General features: G+C 37.1%; 1 protein-coding gene across 1 annotated transcript; it reads right to left on the reverse strand.

Annotated features, from left to right (window-relative positions):
* Positions 1 to 12,292: 12,292 nt before the first annotated feature.
* Positions 12,293 to 12,613, reverse strand: LOC145805353 (uncharacterized). Its single transcript, XM_082900475.1, has one exon. The coding sequence runs from the start codon at positions 12,611 to 12,613 to the stop codon at positions 12,293 to 12,295; it is 321 nt and encodes a 106-aa protein (XP_082756601.1).
* Between the last annotated feature and the right edge of the window lie 4,040 nt (positions 12,614 to 16,653).

Here is a 16,653-nt window from a genome sequence, read left to right on the forward strand (position 1 = left end):
CCACCTATCCTTACTCAAACCTTGATTCAAATTTAAATTTGAATAGAAAACATTCAAAACCCCACTTCACTCTTTGACTCAGATTCGAGTCCTCCTTTAATTTGTGTAGTTTTTGATTAGTTAGGTGAATATAAGATTTTAAAAAATAAAGAAAATAAGTGGATTATACTTTTTACTAAACAATAACACTATAAACTCAGAGTTAAGAACTTATAATTTGTCCCCAAAAAAATGAATTAATGTTTTAAATTCATTTTATCTATGAATCTCATATTTTATCAATTTAATTTCTATTACACAAATATATTCAAAATAAATTATGAATTGATAAGGATGAATTCATAACAATTTTTGTTTATTAAATTATTGTCTCATGGATTGTCTGATTGTCTACCACTAAGGACAGATATTGGAGATGATGTGGCTCACAGACAAACAAGGTACAGGTTTGAGTTCTATCAAAATGTATTATTCATGTTGAGAGGTGTCCAGTTTTTTTTACTCAAATTTATATTAAAATTGTTTTGGTAATAGGTTAAAATGGTTAAAAGATTCAAAAAATTATTAAAAAAATGTCAATTGTAAGTTTTTTTTACCTATCTTTTTATAAAAAATCTAAAAGTCAATTAAAATAGCTAATGTTCAAAACAATTTTAATCAAATTTACATTAAAGTTGTTTCGGTAGCATGTTAAAACAACAAAAAGGTCAAAAAATTATTATAAAAAAGTCAGCTATTTTAAAAAAAAATTTACACGTATGTTTGTAAAAACTCTAAAAATCAATTAAAATAGCTAATTCCCAAAATAATTTTAAGAGTATCTCCATCAAATAAGTTAAAATTTTATTATATTTTGACTTAAAAGTTACTTTTTCTATTTGGGCTACACGACTTTTCAAATACATTGTCCAATAAACTCTCTATTTTTTTTATATTATTTAAATATTATTTTTATTCATTTTAATTATAATTTTTTTTATAAACTCAACCCAAGTAATTTTAAATATGAAAAAATAATATTTTTTAATATTTGACTAGATGAGAAATCACTACTTACATTTGTTGAGCCAAAATTACCAAAATTAAAATGTTTAACTTGATAGTTAATTTGTTGGAAGTAAAATTTAATAATTTACTTACTATTTTAATTAAACAATAAAAATAACTAATTTAATAAAGATGCTCTAAGTTTTATCCCTTTTTTCTATATTTGTTTAATTTAAAGCCCCATCAAATATGATGAGAATTTTTCAAAAAAGAAATTGAATAAAAAGGGTGTTTGCCATGGAGAGTGATGGGGCTTAACTACTCACTTTTAGTGCAGTGGATTCTCATTGGAAGCGCACACGACACGTTATTAGTTTAATCAAAAGGCTGGGTTGGTCTTCAGTCCAACATTTGGATCGGAAGGTCTAGTCCGACTAATTAGACTTATTTTTAGATTTTTTTTTTAATAATTTAAATTATTTATATTTTAGAATTTATCGAGTAGATTATTTTTGTAAAAAAATCACGTCGATCGAATAACGGATATTATATATTCAGATCACTTTTTTATGAATTGTTAATTTTCTGACTATCTATGTTTTTAGACAAAAGTGATCTGAATATATAATATTCGTTGTCCGATCAACGTGATTTTTTACAGAAATAATGTACTCAATAAATCCTAAAATATGAACGGTTCTGATTATCGAAAAGGGACCCAAAAGTGGGCCCAATAGGCCGAATTGGACCGAACTGTCCCAGATCTGGATTGGAGACAGTCCGGACCCTAATAAAAAATGCTAGAGATCTCAAAATTTCTACCAAAAGTCTTATATGGGTGTGAAATCCACACATTTAGTAAAAATTTTGATAAAATTTTTAAAATCTCTAAGATTATTCTAGTTTAATGGTAGAGTACATTCTTGATAATTGTTTCTTTATGTATAGATTGTGAGGAGTCTCAGCCTCCGTTTGGGAAGTGGGTTGGCTTTTTGGCTTTTTGGCTTTTTTGACTATTTTAGCCTGGGCTTAAAAGCTTGGTTTGGGAAGGGCTTTTTGGCTTTTTGGCTTTTTTGAGTTTTTTTGTGAGAGAAGAATGTAATGATTATGGGTTGGATGTGATGTTTTGTTTGTTATGGCTAAAATAGCCTATTTTGTTTTTTGTGGCTAAAATAGCTAAAAAAGCCTCCAACCCACCTTCCCAAACGGTGCCTCAATTAAATGAATGATTTAATATATTTATTATTGTCTAACTCGAGATGTGGACAAAGGTTTTACTTAAATTTTTATTGAAGTCTTATTAGTAAAAAATCTGAATCAGGATTAGAGATAGCCTAACAGTAGACCTAATCAAAAAGTGAACAAAACAAACTTCTTTGGTTTGTATTTGTAAATTAATGATAGCATGAGGAACTAACCAAATGATACTTTTTACTTGGGACAAATTTTGATGTGATTTGGATTTAGCATACCAAGTCATGCTTTTTAAGACAATGAAAATGATGCATTCTAGAATGCCTTCAAATTTTTATTTATTTATTTATTTATTTAGGTAGGCAATAGAAAGGGTTTTTTTTTTTTTCTTTTTTTTTTTCCTTTTTTTTAACATTTCTACATGAAAATTTTTCAGGCCATGTGAATGATTTCATGTCGGCATGAATTACTTTCTTCAGCAAGGGGGAAGAATTTAAATTGGCAAAACAATATTGAACTTAAGCCCAGTTTGGCAATTTCTAAATAAATTACTTTTGGTTTAAAAACTGTGGGGATATATTTTCTGAGTACCAACACGTGGCAAGGTGACGCCGATGTGTCAGCCGAGGTGCCACGTGTCCTGGTCGTGACGCCGAGGTGATCTCGGCTAGGCCGAGGTTGCCTCCGAAGATATCGGAATCCGAGATAAGCGGATAAGGGACAAGAGTCCTAAAATAAAGAGGGAACTCAACTTGGATATGGACAAGAGTCCTAGATTGGAAGAAGACTTCAGTTTGGGTAAAGATAAGACTCTTAGAGAGTTTATCCTAATCCCACTGGGAGTCCCAGATTAGCAGTAATCCTAAGTCTATTAGGGCCAGGCTCCTTTTGGGACTAGGATTGTATTGGCTATAAAAGAGAGGCACCCCCATGGGTCTAAGGTATGCTTTTGATACTCAAGCTTGTGAGTTTAGTACTTGATTTATCTTTGAGATATACTGACTTGATCGTCGGAGTGCCCCCGGGTGGTCGAAACCACCGCGGGATTCTTATATTTCTGTTACAGGTAAGACAGGGGCCATCTATTCTGCCAGTGCTCTCCAGCTGGTTACTAAGCGGGCAGTGTGGTCGGAAAATCACCCACACAATTTGGCGCCGTCTGTGGGAAAGAAAGAAGAATAGATGGCCAATGACGAACAGAATGACTAGATTAGAGACTACGCTCCTGCTGGGAGTGGAAGACCTATTGATCTCGACGTTGAAGGGGACAATAGCAACACAGACACTCGTGACCAGAGTCACGGAGTGAAAGAAGCCGGCCAGGAAGGTGACGCACCAAAGACAACAGATCGAAGCGGATACTACAACGAAGATGACCTCCAGGTATGGAAGGATAGATACCTGCGGAGGAACGAAGACCCTTCCAGAAGGGATGCAAAGACAGGGGGCATGAGCGCTCCCAAGAAGATAACATTCAAGTATAGAAGAGCTCAACCTGAGTGAGCAAATCCCGGATCCCAGATCCCAGAAGACATGATCTCAGCCTAGATGAGTAGGTCCGAGAAAAGAAGAGCTCAACCTGAGTGAGTAGATCCAAGATTCCAGAAGATAAGATCTCAGGACCTGAGTCCGAGAAGAGAAGAGCACAATAAGCAGATCTCAAATCCCAGAAGATAAAAAGGAAACACACAAGATCAGACTAAAGTTGGCCAGAATTGAGAAGTATGCTAGGGCCGAGGAAGACATGCCAGGAACAAAGGCATCGGAACAAGAAAAGAGAAACGGCTCGCCGATGCGAGGCCGAAAATCAAACTCAGGTTGGAGCCAAGTAAGATCAATAGAGAAACCAAGGCCGACAACCTCGGATTGAATTCAACCTCGGCGACAAGGTCGAAGCTACATGATGAGAACCCAAGTGGATTTTAAGTTCACATTGGGGGCAAAGAGAAGAAGAATGCGGTTACCACTTGTTGAAATTTGTAGCAATTTACAAGTTGGTTAAACCAATATGATGCTTAGCCGAAGTTAAGCCCAGATGATGTTTAACCGAAGTTAAACCGAGACGATGCTTAACCGAAGTTAAGCCGAGATAATGCTTAACCGAAGTTAAGCCGAAGATGATGTTTAATCGAAGTTAAGCCGAGATAATGCTTAACCGAAGTTAAGCCGAGACGATGCTTAACCGAAGTTAAGCCGAGATGATGCTTAATTGAAATTAAGCCGAGATGATTCCTTGTCTCCACTTGTTGAAATTTGTAGCAATTTACAAGTTGGAGTCAAGCTGATTCCTTGTCTTCACTTGTTGAAATTTGTAGCAATTTACAAGTTGGAGTCAAGCTGATTCCTTAATTCACTTGTTGAAATTTGTAGCAATTTACAAGTTGGAATTAAGCTGATTCCTTATCTTCACTTGTTGAAATTTGTAGCAATTTACAAGTTGGAGTTAAGCTGATTCCTTATCTTCACTTGTTGAAATTTGTAGCAATTTACAAGTTGGAGTTAAGCCGAGATTACTGTTTCTCTTCACTTGTTGAAATTTGTAGCAATTTACAAGTCGAAGTGAAGCCGAGGTTATAGTATGCACACTTGTAGCAATCTACAGGTTGGTTAAACCAGAGAAGATGCTTAACACTTGTTGAAATTTGTAGCAATTTATAAGATAATGTTAAGCCGACATGTGATCATCTGTTGAAATTTGCAGCAATTTACAGGTTGAGGTAAAAGCTAAGTATGTTGTTTAAACACTTGTTGAAATTCGTAGCAATTTACAAATAGATTATTGTTTAACACTTGTTATGTTAATCCTTGTTGATCCCTGTTACAGTATATGTTAATCCGTGTTGAAATTTGTAGCAATTTACAAGTAGGCTAGACCGAGATCACTGTTTAAACACTTGTTGAAACTTGAGAAAAAGTTTGCAAAGTTAACATTGAGTAGTATATGTTTCACACTTGTTAGAATTTATGAAAAGTTTGCAGGTCAGTATCTTGCCAAAATAAAAGTTTTGTAGCTATTATACCCGAGGTATGTAACCCCGAGAAGATCGCACAAATGAGGCAAAGTATGAAAGACATGCAAAATATTCTAAGTATAGAATCATGCAAGAGCAGTTAGAAGAAGATCAAGATAGAATTCATGGTGATTGACACGCCTTCACCTTACAACATCATCTTGGGAAGGCCATGGTTGCATGCAATGGGGGCAGTTCCCTCAAACGTTGCATCAACTATTGCGGTTCCCCACAGAACATGGGATTGAAGAAGTCAGAGGAGACCAACTGCAGGTAAAGAATTGCTCCATGGCAGCAATGAAAACTACCTGCAACATTCGGGAACCAGGGAAGGCAGAGATTGAAGACGAGGACATGGAGGTCCTAGATGATGTTGGAAAGGAGCCAGCCAAAAAGAGTGAAGAGACACTGAAGAAAATCCTCGTCCAGGAGGGCGATGAAGAGCGCTTCATTCAGAGAAGGAAAGTTGAATTAGACATTCAAGAACAAGGAGGCACATCGGCCATATGCAGAGCTTACATTATCTAAAGAATAAAAAGGTACAAGAGTACAAGCGACAAAAAAAGGAAAAAACTTCAAAAACTGAGATGATGCTAAACCGAAGTTAAGCCGAGATGATGTTTAACCGAAGTTAAACTGAGGTGATGTTTAACTGAAGTTAAACTGAGATGATACTTAACCGAAGTTAAACCGAAATGATATTTAACACTTGTTGAAATTATGAGAGAATTTACAACTTAAAGAGTGCACAAAGTTAAATGTCGGCAAAAGATTCGCCGGAGTCAAACGTCGTTTTGATTAGAACCACTAAGTGCACGCCAGAAGTGGTGACCAGAATTGTGAAAGGAATAAATGCTTCAAGAAACAGCGATGATAGTTTGCAAAGGCCAAGAGAAAGAGGGTCTAAAGGGGGTGCATTAAATACCAGAAGTTTTAATACATTGGTGAAAGCAGAACACATCAGGTCTGTGACTACGGCACGAAGCCAACCTCCCTAATGTGATCCTAAGTACAACTTATGTTCACATTAGGGGGCAGGGAGAAGGTACAGGGGGAAGGAATGATAATTAAGGAGCAAGGAATGTTAACATTTGTTGAAATTTTTGAGCAAATTACAAGATGAGTTAACCGAAGATTATGAAGTCTACCACTTGTTGAAATTTATAGCAATTTACAAGTTTGGTATAGTCGAGATAAACACTGAAAGACGTTTCCGCGATATGATCATCCGAGATGACCAATTAGCTTGTTAAGAGCAGAGAAGGTTGACAAGTACAAAAATGAAGACCTTAAAGAACTAGGGACTGAAAGCAATAACATCGGATTGATCTGCTTCGACGGACGACGATGGTTCAGCCTCGGCAATCAGTTGGAGGAGCTTCTCTACCGCCACCTCGGCATCAATTTCAAGAAGGAAGCAAACTACTCGGCATCAGCGGCAGGTTGTGTTTCACCCCCAGAAGACAGTTGGAAAGAACTTCTCAGTAGCCTTCTTAGCCACGAAGCTCAGCATCAATCTCCTGAAGAGTTTGATCAAAGCTTTTCTCGGCGATTGGCACCTCGGCGTTTTGAAAGCAAGAATTGAAAGCAAAAACTCTGGGAAAAGACACAGAAAACAGAAACAAGAATGTAATTCGTAAATCAAAAATGGTGATGAAGCTATTAGGAAATCAAGACAAAAAGATTGCACAAGTGTGACAAGCCAAGAACAGTGGCAGAAATCAACAGATGTGTGAACAGTGTATATTCAAGAAGATGATTTGAAAATAACGGGTAAAACAAGCAATGGTGATTAACAATAAAGCAGAGCTTCTTGGAAAGCAACAAGAAATAAAACCAGGAGGAACAGTGGCTTACCAGAAAGAGGGAAGCCGGAATGAGAATTGCCGAAGTCTGACGACAATGACAGAATGACGTAAAGCTTCACCGGAGGAGAGAAACGAAGACAGTTGTAGAAGCTTGAAAGCTTGAAACAAATGGCGGATTCAAGCAAAAGAGCTAGAAAGAGAAGAAGCCAGAGGATTAAATGAGAAAAAAAAAAATAGTCAAGAAGACGACAAAGTTCAAGAATAAAGCCAAGTGCACAGGCACTAAGTAAGTATGTGAAGAACAAGAAAGTAATGAACCAGACATGATGCTAGCAACAGAAAGCGGATATGACAAAGAACAGTTTCAGGCATTTTAGCAATAAGAAATCAAAAAATTGAAGACAGATGAGAACAGAAGGCCACAGATGGCAAATAAACAGATTCAAAGTAAATCAGAAGAGTTATGAAAGATTGAGCTTAATAAAAGAGTTTATGAACCTACCAAGAGAAATAAACGCCGATATGAAAATCGTCGGAGTCAAATAGATGACTGGAAATCGGGAACTCACCAGAGAGTGTGAGTGGAGCAGTTGCAAAGCTCTTGGAGTTTACGAATTAATGGAACAAGAACCTCGGCTAGGAGGTATGATCTCGAGCAACTTGGAATGAATGAAACTTGATACTTGACACCAGTGGACAGCGAAGTCCAGGAAACTTTGAGGTCGGCAAGTTTGATCTCAGATAGAGGGGCACAGATGAACGAACAGTGTAGGTTCCATCACCTCAGAATGCCGAGGTAATAGAACCTAGGGGCAGTTGTGGGGATATATTTTCTGAGTACCAACACGTGGCAAGGTGACGCCGATGTGTCAGCCGAGGTGCCACGTGTCCTGGTCGTGACGCCGAGGTGATCTCGGCTAGGCCGAGGTTGCCTCCGAAGATATCGGAATCCGAGATAAGCGGATAAGGGACAAGAGTCCTAAAATAAAGAGGGAACTCAACTTGGATATGGACAAGAGTCCTAGATTGGAAGAAGACTTCAGTTTGGGTAAAGATAAGACTCTTAGAGAGTTTATCCTAATCCCACTAGGAGTCCCAGATTAGCAGTAATCCTAAGTCCATTAGGGCCAGGCTCCTTTTGGGACTAGGATTGTATTGGCTATAAAAGAGAGGCACCCCCATGGGTCTAAGGTATGCTTTTGATACTCAAGCTTGTGAGTTTAGTACTTGATTTATCTTTGAGATATACTGACTTGATCGTCGGAGTGCCCCCGGGTGGTCGAAACCACCGCGGGATTCTTATATTTCTGTTACAGGTAAGACAGGGGCCATCTATTCTGCCAGTGCTCTCCAGCTGGTTACTAAGCGGGCAGTGTGGTCGGAAAATCACCCACACAAAAACTTAAAAATAAAAAGTATGTTTACTTTTTGGGAAATTTTGTGTAAAGACAACTTTACCGTTAATAATTTAAAAAAATTCACAAAGTCTTTTTTTTTTTTTTTTTTAATAAATATTGTACGCCATTATAATAGTAATAGGATAGTTTCTCACAAAAAAGAAAAAAAAATTCAAAGACCCTAAAAACTTTTTCCATAACCGAAACATAACTTTTTGTAATAATTACCAAATAAATAAATTTTCTTAGATTCTAAAAATAAAATAAAAAATTCATTCATGTGAGCCCTTTAAATGTTGTAAAAGTCACAATAGTCACGGACCCCTTTAAATGTTGTAAAAGTGACAATAAAAGTTGGAAAATAACAATTCAGTGTGAATTTTTTTTAAAAAAATTCAAATTAATGGTAAAATTTATGAACTTTAATTATTAAAATGTTAAAATTTTTCATCAATCTATAATTATTTTTGAAAACACAGCATAAGTGTATTATTTAGTCACATTTTATTTAAATGTAAAAATGTTTTTAAAAAAAATACAGCTTACTTTTTATTTTAGAAATGACTTGTTGATTAGAAATAGAAAAGTTCTTACATGACTTGAAATATAGATTCCCACCGTTTATACATTTTTTTAGTAATACTTAATTTTAAAATGTATGAATAATAATGTGGTAAGGACTGAGCTGATTCTTAAACAAATTAACAATTAACTTTGGTTGAAACCTATCTAACGTAGAGTTGGACGACGTTATTTGGGTATGTAGGACTCATTACGGATCTTGTCGATCGTTCGAGTCATTTATTTTTTAAATTAGTTTGTGTAAATCATCTACATAAAAAATCAAGTTGATTTAACTAAATTACATAATTTTATTACTTTTGTCTTTGAAAAAATGAGCGACAAGAATGATTTCGAAAATAGATCACATAGTTTTTGAAAACAAATGTGATAAAATTATATAGGCACAAAAATCATATCGACTTAATTTTTTTATATAAATAATCTACACAAGGTGTCATAAAACATAATGTCTGGCTGAAATGATTAAAACGGGACTTGTAATGGGCCTACAGCCGAAACAGTGTCGTTCAATTTCATATTTTTATAACATATTATGATTATCATCTCATATGTTATAATTATATTGATTAAATATATCCTACCATTTATATTTGTTACTAAAAAATAACACATTATATAAACATAATCATTAAGTTATAATATTATTATTGTTATTCAATCATATTAGATGGTAATTTTTTCAGGAGGGGGCACACCCAACCAACCAATCTCCATGGGCAATTGTCATGGTCTTGAAATTTCATTATTGCTCCCTCCCCTACGTTCAAGAGGGTTGTTAGCAATGAGAGAGTGGTGTTTCCTCTGTTGCCAACCCAACAACTCAAAATCAACTCAATTTAAACTCTTGGTAGTGTTTAATTCAGTAGAATAAAATGAAATAAAATAATTATTTTATTAAAAAAAATTATTTTTACATTTGGTTTGATTAAAATAACAATAAAAAATACATTACAAATAAAAATTAGGAAAAATTACTCTTCATAGGATATTTTTTTTAAAAAAATATTACAAAATAATGAAAAAAATTATGATTTTAGTTATTATTATTTATTTTTATTTTTATTTTGAAACCCACAAACATGTAATTATCCTAAAAAAGATATGATAATTCTATTTCATAACATTTCACTTAATCAATTATAGCATTTCATCAGTGATGATGGTACAAGACATTTTTTTTTTTTTTTTTTTTTAATATTCAAATGGCACAAGACATTGGAAGAATGGATTGTGGTGTCTTAATCAATGTGTCCACCACTTCTTACTCACCAAAGGGGGTGGGACCCCAGATGAAGAAGACACCAATTTAAAGATTCAGTTCATTTTCCATATTTTAGAGGTACAATTTTAGGTCAATCAGAGGAGAGTGATGATGATCATGATCATGATCATGCTTCATCCACTTATTTTTGATACCCCTACTTACATACATGCAATCCATACTCACAGTTTCAAGCCCACGGTTTAGATTTTTAGACCCAGAAATGGTTTTTGCATCGTGGGTGAGTGGACGGATGGGTGAATTCTTCTCACAAAAAAATCTTCCAAACACTGCTGATGATGGGAAAAATGATTTCAGTCTTCTCCCTCTAGTCACTTTCTCGGGAAATTGCTTGTTTTTTCTTGGGGAAATCACATCTCAAGATTGTTTAAAAATTAATTATCAAATCATAAATAAATAAAATTTAATTTTAATTTTTAATGTCTGTAAAATTTATCATTAATTTGAAAATATTTTTTTAAATATCCACTTAAATAAAACTTTACTTTTTTCTTTCCCTCACTTTAAAGGTTGGTGAATATAACTCTCTTTTCTTATTAGTTCTTTCACTGAGGTTCACAATTTTAAGTGGATAAATTGTGTGAACCTCAATGGGATAATCAATTAAGGAGGGGTTTGTTCTATTTGCACACTATGAACCCTCTCATTTCACATAATTTTTTAATTTTTTTAATTTTAACTGTATCCTTCAAACAAAATATTGTCAAGGACAATCGTACTACACTTTCTTCCCAAACCACCACCATCTATTGCCACCTCTTCCCAACCCCACAACCGTGACGCCCTCTCCAATCCTTCACCACCATAACCCCCCCCCCCTAATATAACTATGAAGAATAAGATGAGAATGACTAAGTTTTTAAATTTAAAAAAAGAAATGGAGCAAGATGCAATAAAGAGGGACGAGGAGACAAGTTTGGAAGGGATGGTGGTGGCATAGGTGGTAATTGACGAATTAGGATTAAGATTAAGATTTGATGGATGAAGGTAAGAAATATTATAAAGATTAAATAATATGAACGAAGTAAAAATAAAATATTAAAATTGTGCGACAAAGAAGTAGGGTGTGGAACATGGAAGAGGGTAACGTTGACCCATATCCTTGGAAGGGAAGAATAAAATTTGAGTGAGTGGGGGTACTAATGCAAACCATAGTCCACTAGGTTATGTGCTTGGAAATAATTTTATTTTCACACGCATAAAAGGGCTGTTTAACTTAAATTCAAAGTTCCATCATAAGTACAAAGTAAAAGTAATGCTAATGAATAAAAGCTTGATTGATTTGAATTTTGATACCAATTCAGAACAAAGTAGGTCAGTGCGTCCTTGTTTATTTTGCACTTGGACTTAACACTGCCATTGCTATGCCTTTTTTCAGTCCGATTGGAGAGTTGTTATTGAATTTTGTGGATTCATTTTTTGATTTTATTTCAATAATTCGAATCGTTCACAGTTTAAAAATCGTTGAGTATATCAGTCTTGTAAAAAAATCAAATCGATCAGATAATGGCAACTATATGTTTAGATCAGCTTTGTATGACAAAAAGTGAATAATCAGAAAATAAACAATTCGTACAAAATTGATCTAAACACATGGTTTTCGTTATCTAATTGACTTGATTTTTTGCAGAGATAATGTACTCGACAAATTCTAAAATGTGAACGATTTTAATCATCAAAATGAAACCCAAAAGTAAGCTTATTGGGTTAGACCGGACAGTTCAGTCTGTAATCGGACTAGAGACATTCCAATCCCTAAAAAAAATTAATAAAAACAATAAAAAAAACAAACCAAACAAAAAACAATGATGGATCCAAATACTTTTTGGGTGTGAGGACCATACATTGTTTCTTAAGTATTTTTTGTGATTTATTTTTTTATTTTTTGTATATAGTATTATTAATAGATACATTTTATCAAAAAAGTTCAACAAATATGGGTCAGCTCAGCCCAGTCCTAAAATATATGGGTTGCACTTGGGTCTATTGGCTTTTCAAAGCCCAATCCATAGCAATTTTTGCCCCCTCTCAGAAGACCACGCGAAACTGAGGAGCATCGTCGCCACTGGCCGGTAAGATCTCCCAGCGGCAGGGTTCGAGCTCGTCGGATACGGGACAGTACCCGGCCAGGGTGACCTTGTCGGTGGAAGTGGCTACCGACCCGAACTCGAAGACCGTGACGTCGGGCGGCGGAGCTCCGGAACGGATGACCTCCACAGCGCCGTTCATACCCGGGACCTCGGATTGCTGGGGCAAAGGCTTGTCCTTCGGGACGGGTTTCTGGGTGGGTTTGCTTCCGGAGGAGGATGGAGCCTCCTTCTTTCCTCCCCACCAAGATAGAATCCCCATGTTAGTTGTGTGAATGAAGAGAGATAACGAGAAAGATATAGGGCTGACCCGAAAACTAAAACAATTGCAACCTGCTCCGATTCAAATCATAGCGGTCGATTTTGTTTGATTTTTTACGATGATGTTTGGGAAGTGGGTTTTTATGTAGGTTTTTTTAGTTGTAGGTTTTTATTGGATAAAAATTTTTTGGTGTTTGGGAAGATAGTTGGGTTTTTATGTGGTTAGATGTGATGTTTGTGAGAGAAAAAGTGAAATGATTAGGGGGTTGGATGTGATATTTTGTTTGGATGTGTTTTTTTTGATTTTGTAAAAAGTTTGTCTTTTAGTAAAAAAAATGAGAAAAAAATTTGGAACCTAGGTTCCCAAACACCACCGTAGTCTGGGGGATTACAATAATAATTAAAAAGTTAAAAATTATTAAAAAATTAAAAACCAAAGAATAATAAAGGTTCCGTGGGATAGAGTTTTAAAATTATGATTTGATAATAGAGTTGTATTTTAACTTTGTGAGTTTTGAAATTATGATTTAAGTGTAAAAAATTTGTTTAGTTATGAGTTTTGAAAAGAATTTGAATTGAGTGATGTGACATATGATATTGAAAAGTGTTTTGAAAAGCAAGCGTGGAATTAATTTTCTAAAATTGTAACCAAACAACACACTCAAATTAAGGGATAAAATTAAACTTCAAAAACTCTATCAAACAGAGCAAAAATTTATGATTTTTTAACTCCTAACCAGTAACAGTTTATCCAATTGCGCAACCCGCACAAATCTAACCTATCCGCATGCATAAATAGGGCAAGTCCGGGTCTATTTTTACATTCAAAATTGGGTTTGGGTCAGATCCGAATCTACCCGCGCAAATCCACAATCCGTCTACAGATTATGTTTAAAATAAAAAAAATAAAAAAAATCTCACTCATGTTGAACTAAAAAAATCTTCATTCTTTTGATCATCTCCTCTCTCTCTCTCTCATCTGGCCCTTGTCTTTTTTTCTCTCTCTTTCTTTCTTTTTCTTATCTCGCCTACTTCTTTCTTCTCCTTCCCATCGTCATCACCACCACCATCTCTCGCCCCTTGCTCATTGTCTCTTTCATCTCCTATTTGTTGTCATCTCTTTCCTCTCCTCTACTCTACCATCGTCGTCGTCTCTTGTAGATCAGCCCTTTACTCCATCGCCGATTTATCACCTACCGCATATCAACCCAGCCATGTCGTTGGTTGCTTGCCATTGTCCTCTCCTCTTCTCCTTGTCGCCGTCGACCAATCGCAAACCATATCTAGAGATGCGAGATCTAGAAGATATAGAAACTACACACACACTATCACAACCCAAACCCGCCCCTATGGGTTTAGCACCATGATCGGCTAGTAATCCGTGGATTACCAAAGGCCTCTGAACAGATTAGCAAATAATAAGGGGCTGCGGAAGCAATAATACAAAATAGACAAGGTCCAATGAGCTGTGATAACATACATGAGACGGAATATTTCAAAACTTATATATATACATAAGCATGCCAATCAAAGGACACCAATATTTACAAAGTATTATATCTCAAGACCTATCCTTACAACACATACAGAGACTAGCATGAGTACAAAAACAACCATGGCTTTAAACTCGATCGGAACCTCCTCAGGAGGCACATCGGTTGGCTGACAAAAACGAAACAGAAGGCCGTCAACTCTGGCCCTGGTGCTCAGCCTTTTTGATCATCCCCCTGAGCTCACATACCCGTTCAAGTTCGACGATCCCATGTATAACGTTTATTATGCCTTGGGGTGGACCGTCGACCGGCATCCCGTTTGGTCTGTTTAGGTCCTGGGGGTTGGTTGTGTTCCCCCTTCTATATACTGGTCTAGGTGTCTAGCAGCCACTAACTCCTCCAGATGTTGCCTCAATGGTGTGTAATTTTCAGTTCGGTGCCCCTTCTCATCATGGAAGGTGCAACAGGACCTCTCGTTATAGCCCCTTTGTGCTTCTCCCACTTGGCAGGCCGTCGAACGAAGGGTTCATCACGTATTTCGCTAAGAATCCGGTAGAGGTTTATTGAATACTGTGGTGATGGCAGTGCGGACTCTTAACTTTCTTTTTCTGGGTCCTCTCTGTTGGCTCGCCTGCCTCGTCCATTCCTGCTTGATTGTTCTACCGTGTTGACTTTTGCTGTAGTCTTTTTATCTGGTATTGCTGCTGCGCCAAATTTGGCTTTAGCACGGACGCTATCTTCCTCTATTCTGATATGTTAATGCACTTTCTCTATTAGGGCCTCCATCGTGAGGGGTGGCATCATTGTCATTGAGTCCCTCAATTTGTTATCGACTAGTAAACCTCGTTTGTATTGTGCGATGGTGAGATTTGTAGGGCAATCCCCAATCTGGTTGAAAGTCTCCTAGTAGCGACTGTTGTAAGACCTAAATGTCTCTTTTTCGCTTATGTCAATGGAGAGTAGCTGGTCGATATCCACGGGTGTTTTGGTATTCATTCTAAATCTAGTCACGAATGCTTCTGCCAATTGTGCCCACGAGGCTATGTTGCCTTCCGGCAGTCTTTCGAACCAAGTTAGGCCCAGGTCGCCCAGGCTGGATGGAAACAGGATACACATTAAAGCTTCGTTTCGCCGGTATACTGTCATAACTTGGCGAAAGTGGCTTAAGTGCATGTAAGGATCTGACTTCCCCTCATAAGTAGTGAATTTGGGCTGGTGGAAGCTTGAGGGTAGTGCTGCGTTCTCAATTGCCGGAACGAACGGCGAGCTTTGCAACCTTGCTAATGCTTTATCCGTTGGTTCATAAGCAAGGTGTGACATTGGCATCCCTACCTTGACACTCCCATGTGTCCTAGGGGCCAATCGCTGCAAGGCTGAAACTCTACGAGGGTCACGAGCCCTGGTGTCCTCCTTCCAACAGGCCCTCTCCTCTAGCACTGATCGCAAGTCCGTTGACCTAGGCAACTCTGTGTGCCTAGATGTCGTTTGGTGCGTGTGCGAAAGCCGATAGCTGCTTCCCTCTGTATATGACCTTTTAGTCCTCGTTCTCTCAGACCTAGAGTGACGAGTCCCGGAAGTTATTGATTGAGTGTCGCCTGTTCTAAGGCTCTTATTTTCTGCTTGTGATGGTGTGACATGTCTGTCACCATCTTCCGAGTGGTAAGAGGGCGTGTTGCCTTTGTATCCCCCTTCTGTCGCCACCATTTTTTCCTTGATCTGGCATTTCATGGTCTCCATGTCTGCCACCATCCTTCTTATTAACTCATTTTGCTTCCTCACGCGATCCTCCAGAACTTGAGGATCCAACCTTTGCTTTTGTCTTTCAGGACTCTGAGAGTGACGGGGACTAGTGTCCCTTCTCTTTCGTGTGTCCTTTCGGGAGTTCCGTCACTGGGCTTCTAATTCTGCCATGGGTGGGATAGAAGGTAAACCTTCACGCCTCTCACCCCCTTCCGGGGTTTGCCCATCAATAGTAGATTGCGGCAAGTTTTCATTGTGAGCCATTGATTTCAACTAGACAGGAAAACTCGATCGAAAGGTTTTGTTCTTTGTGTAATTCTCACAGACGGCGCCAATTGTACGAGCACGAAATAATCTTTTCGTATAATCTTGTTGATCAAGTTTGTACTCCTCCAAATATCGTCGTTTTACTCCCTGAAAACACAAATGTGAGCTAGCCGGCAGGTGTGTGCCGGGTACCTCTTCGATGCCTAAGTCAACCAATAGACAATGGACAAAAGTTCTGTGTATTTGAGATTCAAGATTGTGGTACCTGTACATATGTCCTGCTATGAGCTTTTATAGATTCTGCCTGGCACAATCCTAGTAGGACTCTTATTCTCCAATGTAGAATCCTCCTAGGAATCAGAAAGGTAATGCTTATCTTTTTACACCCCCCTCATTGCTTAACCAAGTGAGATGGTTTTACCACGATAGCACGACAAAAGAGCCAATCTACCACTAACCTTCGGACACAGTTAGCTCGGCGCATTCATGAGTAATGCCTAGCTTGGTCCTTGTTCATTCAGACCTCGGTCCAAAATACTTA

Source organism: Camellia sinensis, chromosome 13, assembly GCF_055761805.1.
Source record: "Camellia sinensis isolate YWXY chromosome 13, ASM5576180v1, whole genome shotgun sequence".
Classification (NCBI taxonomy): domain Eukaryota; kingdom Viridiplantae; phylum Streptophyta; class Magnoliopsida; order Ericales; family Theaceae; genus Camellia; species Camellia sinensis.

Bases quoted from the DNA above. Each gene is read 5' to 3' on its own strand.
- LOC145805353 (XM_082900475.1), bottom strand. From the start codon at position 12,613: ATGGGGATTCTATCTTGGTGGGGAGGAAAGAAGGAGGCTCCATCCTCC.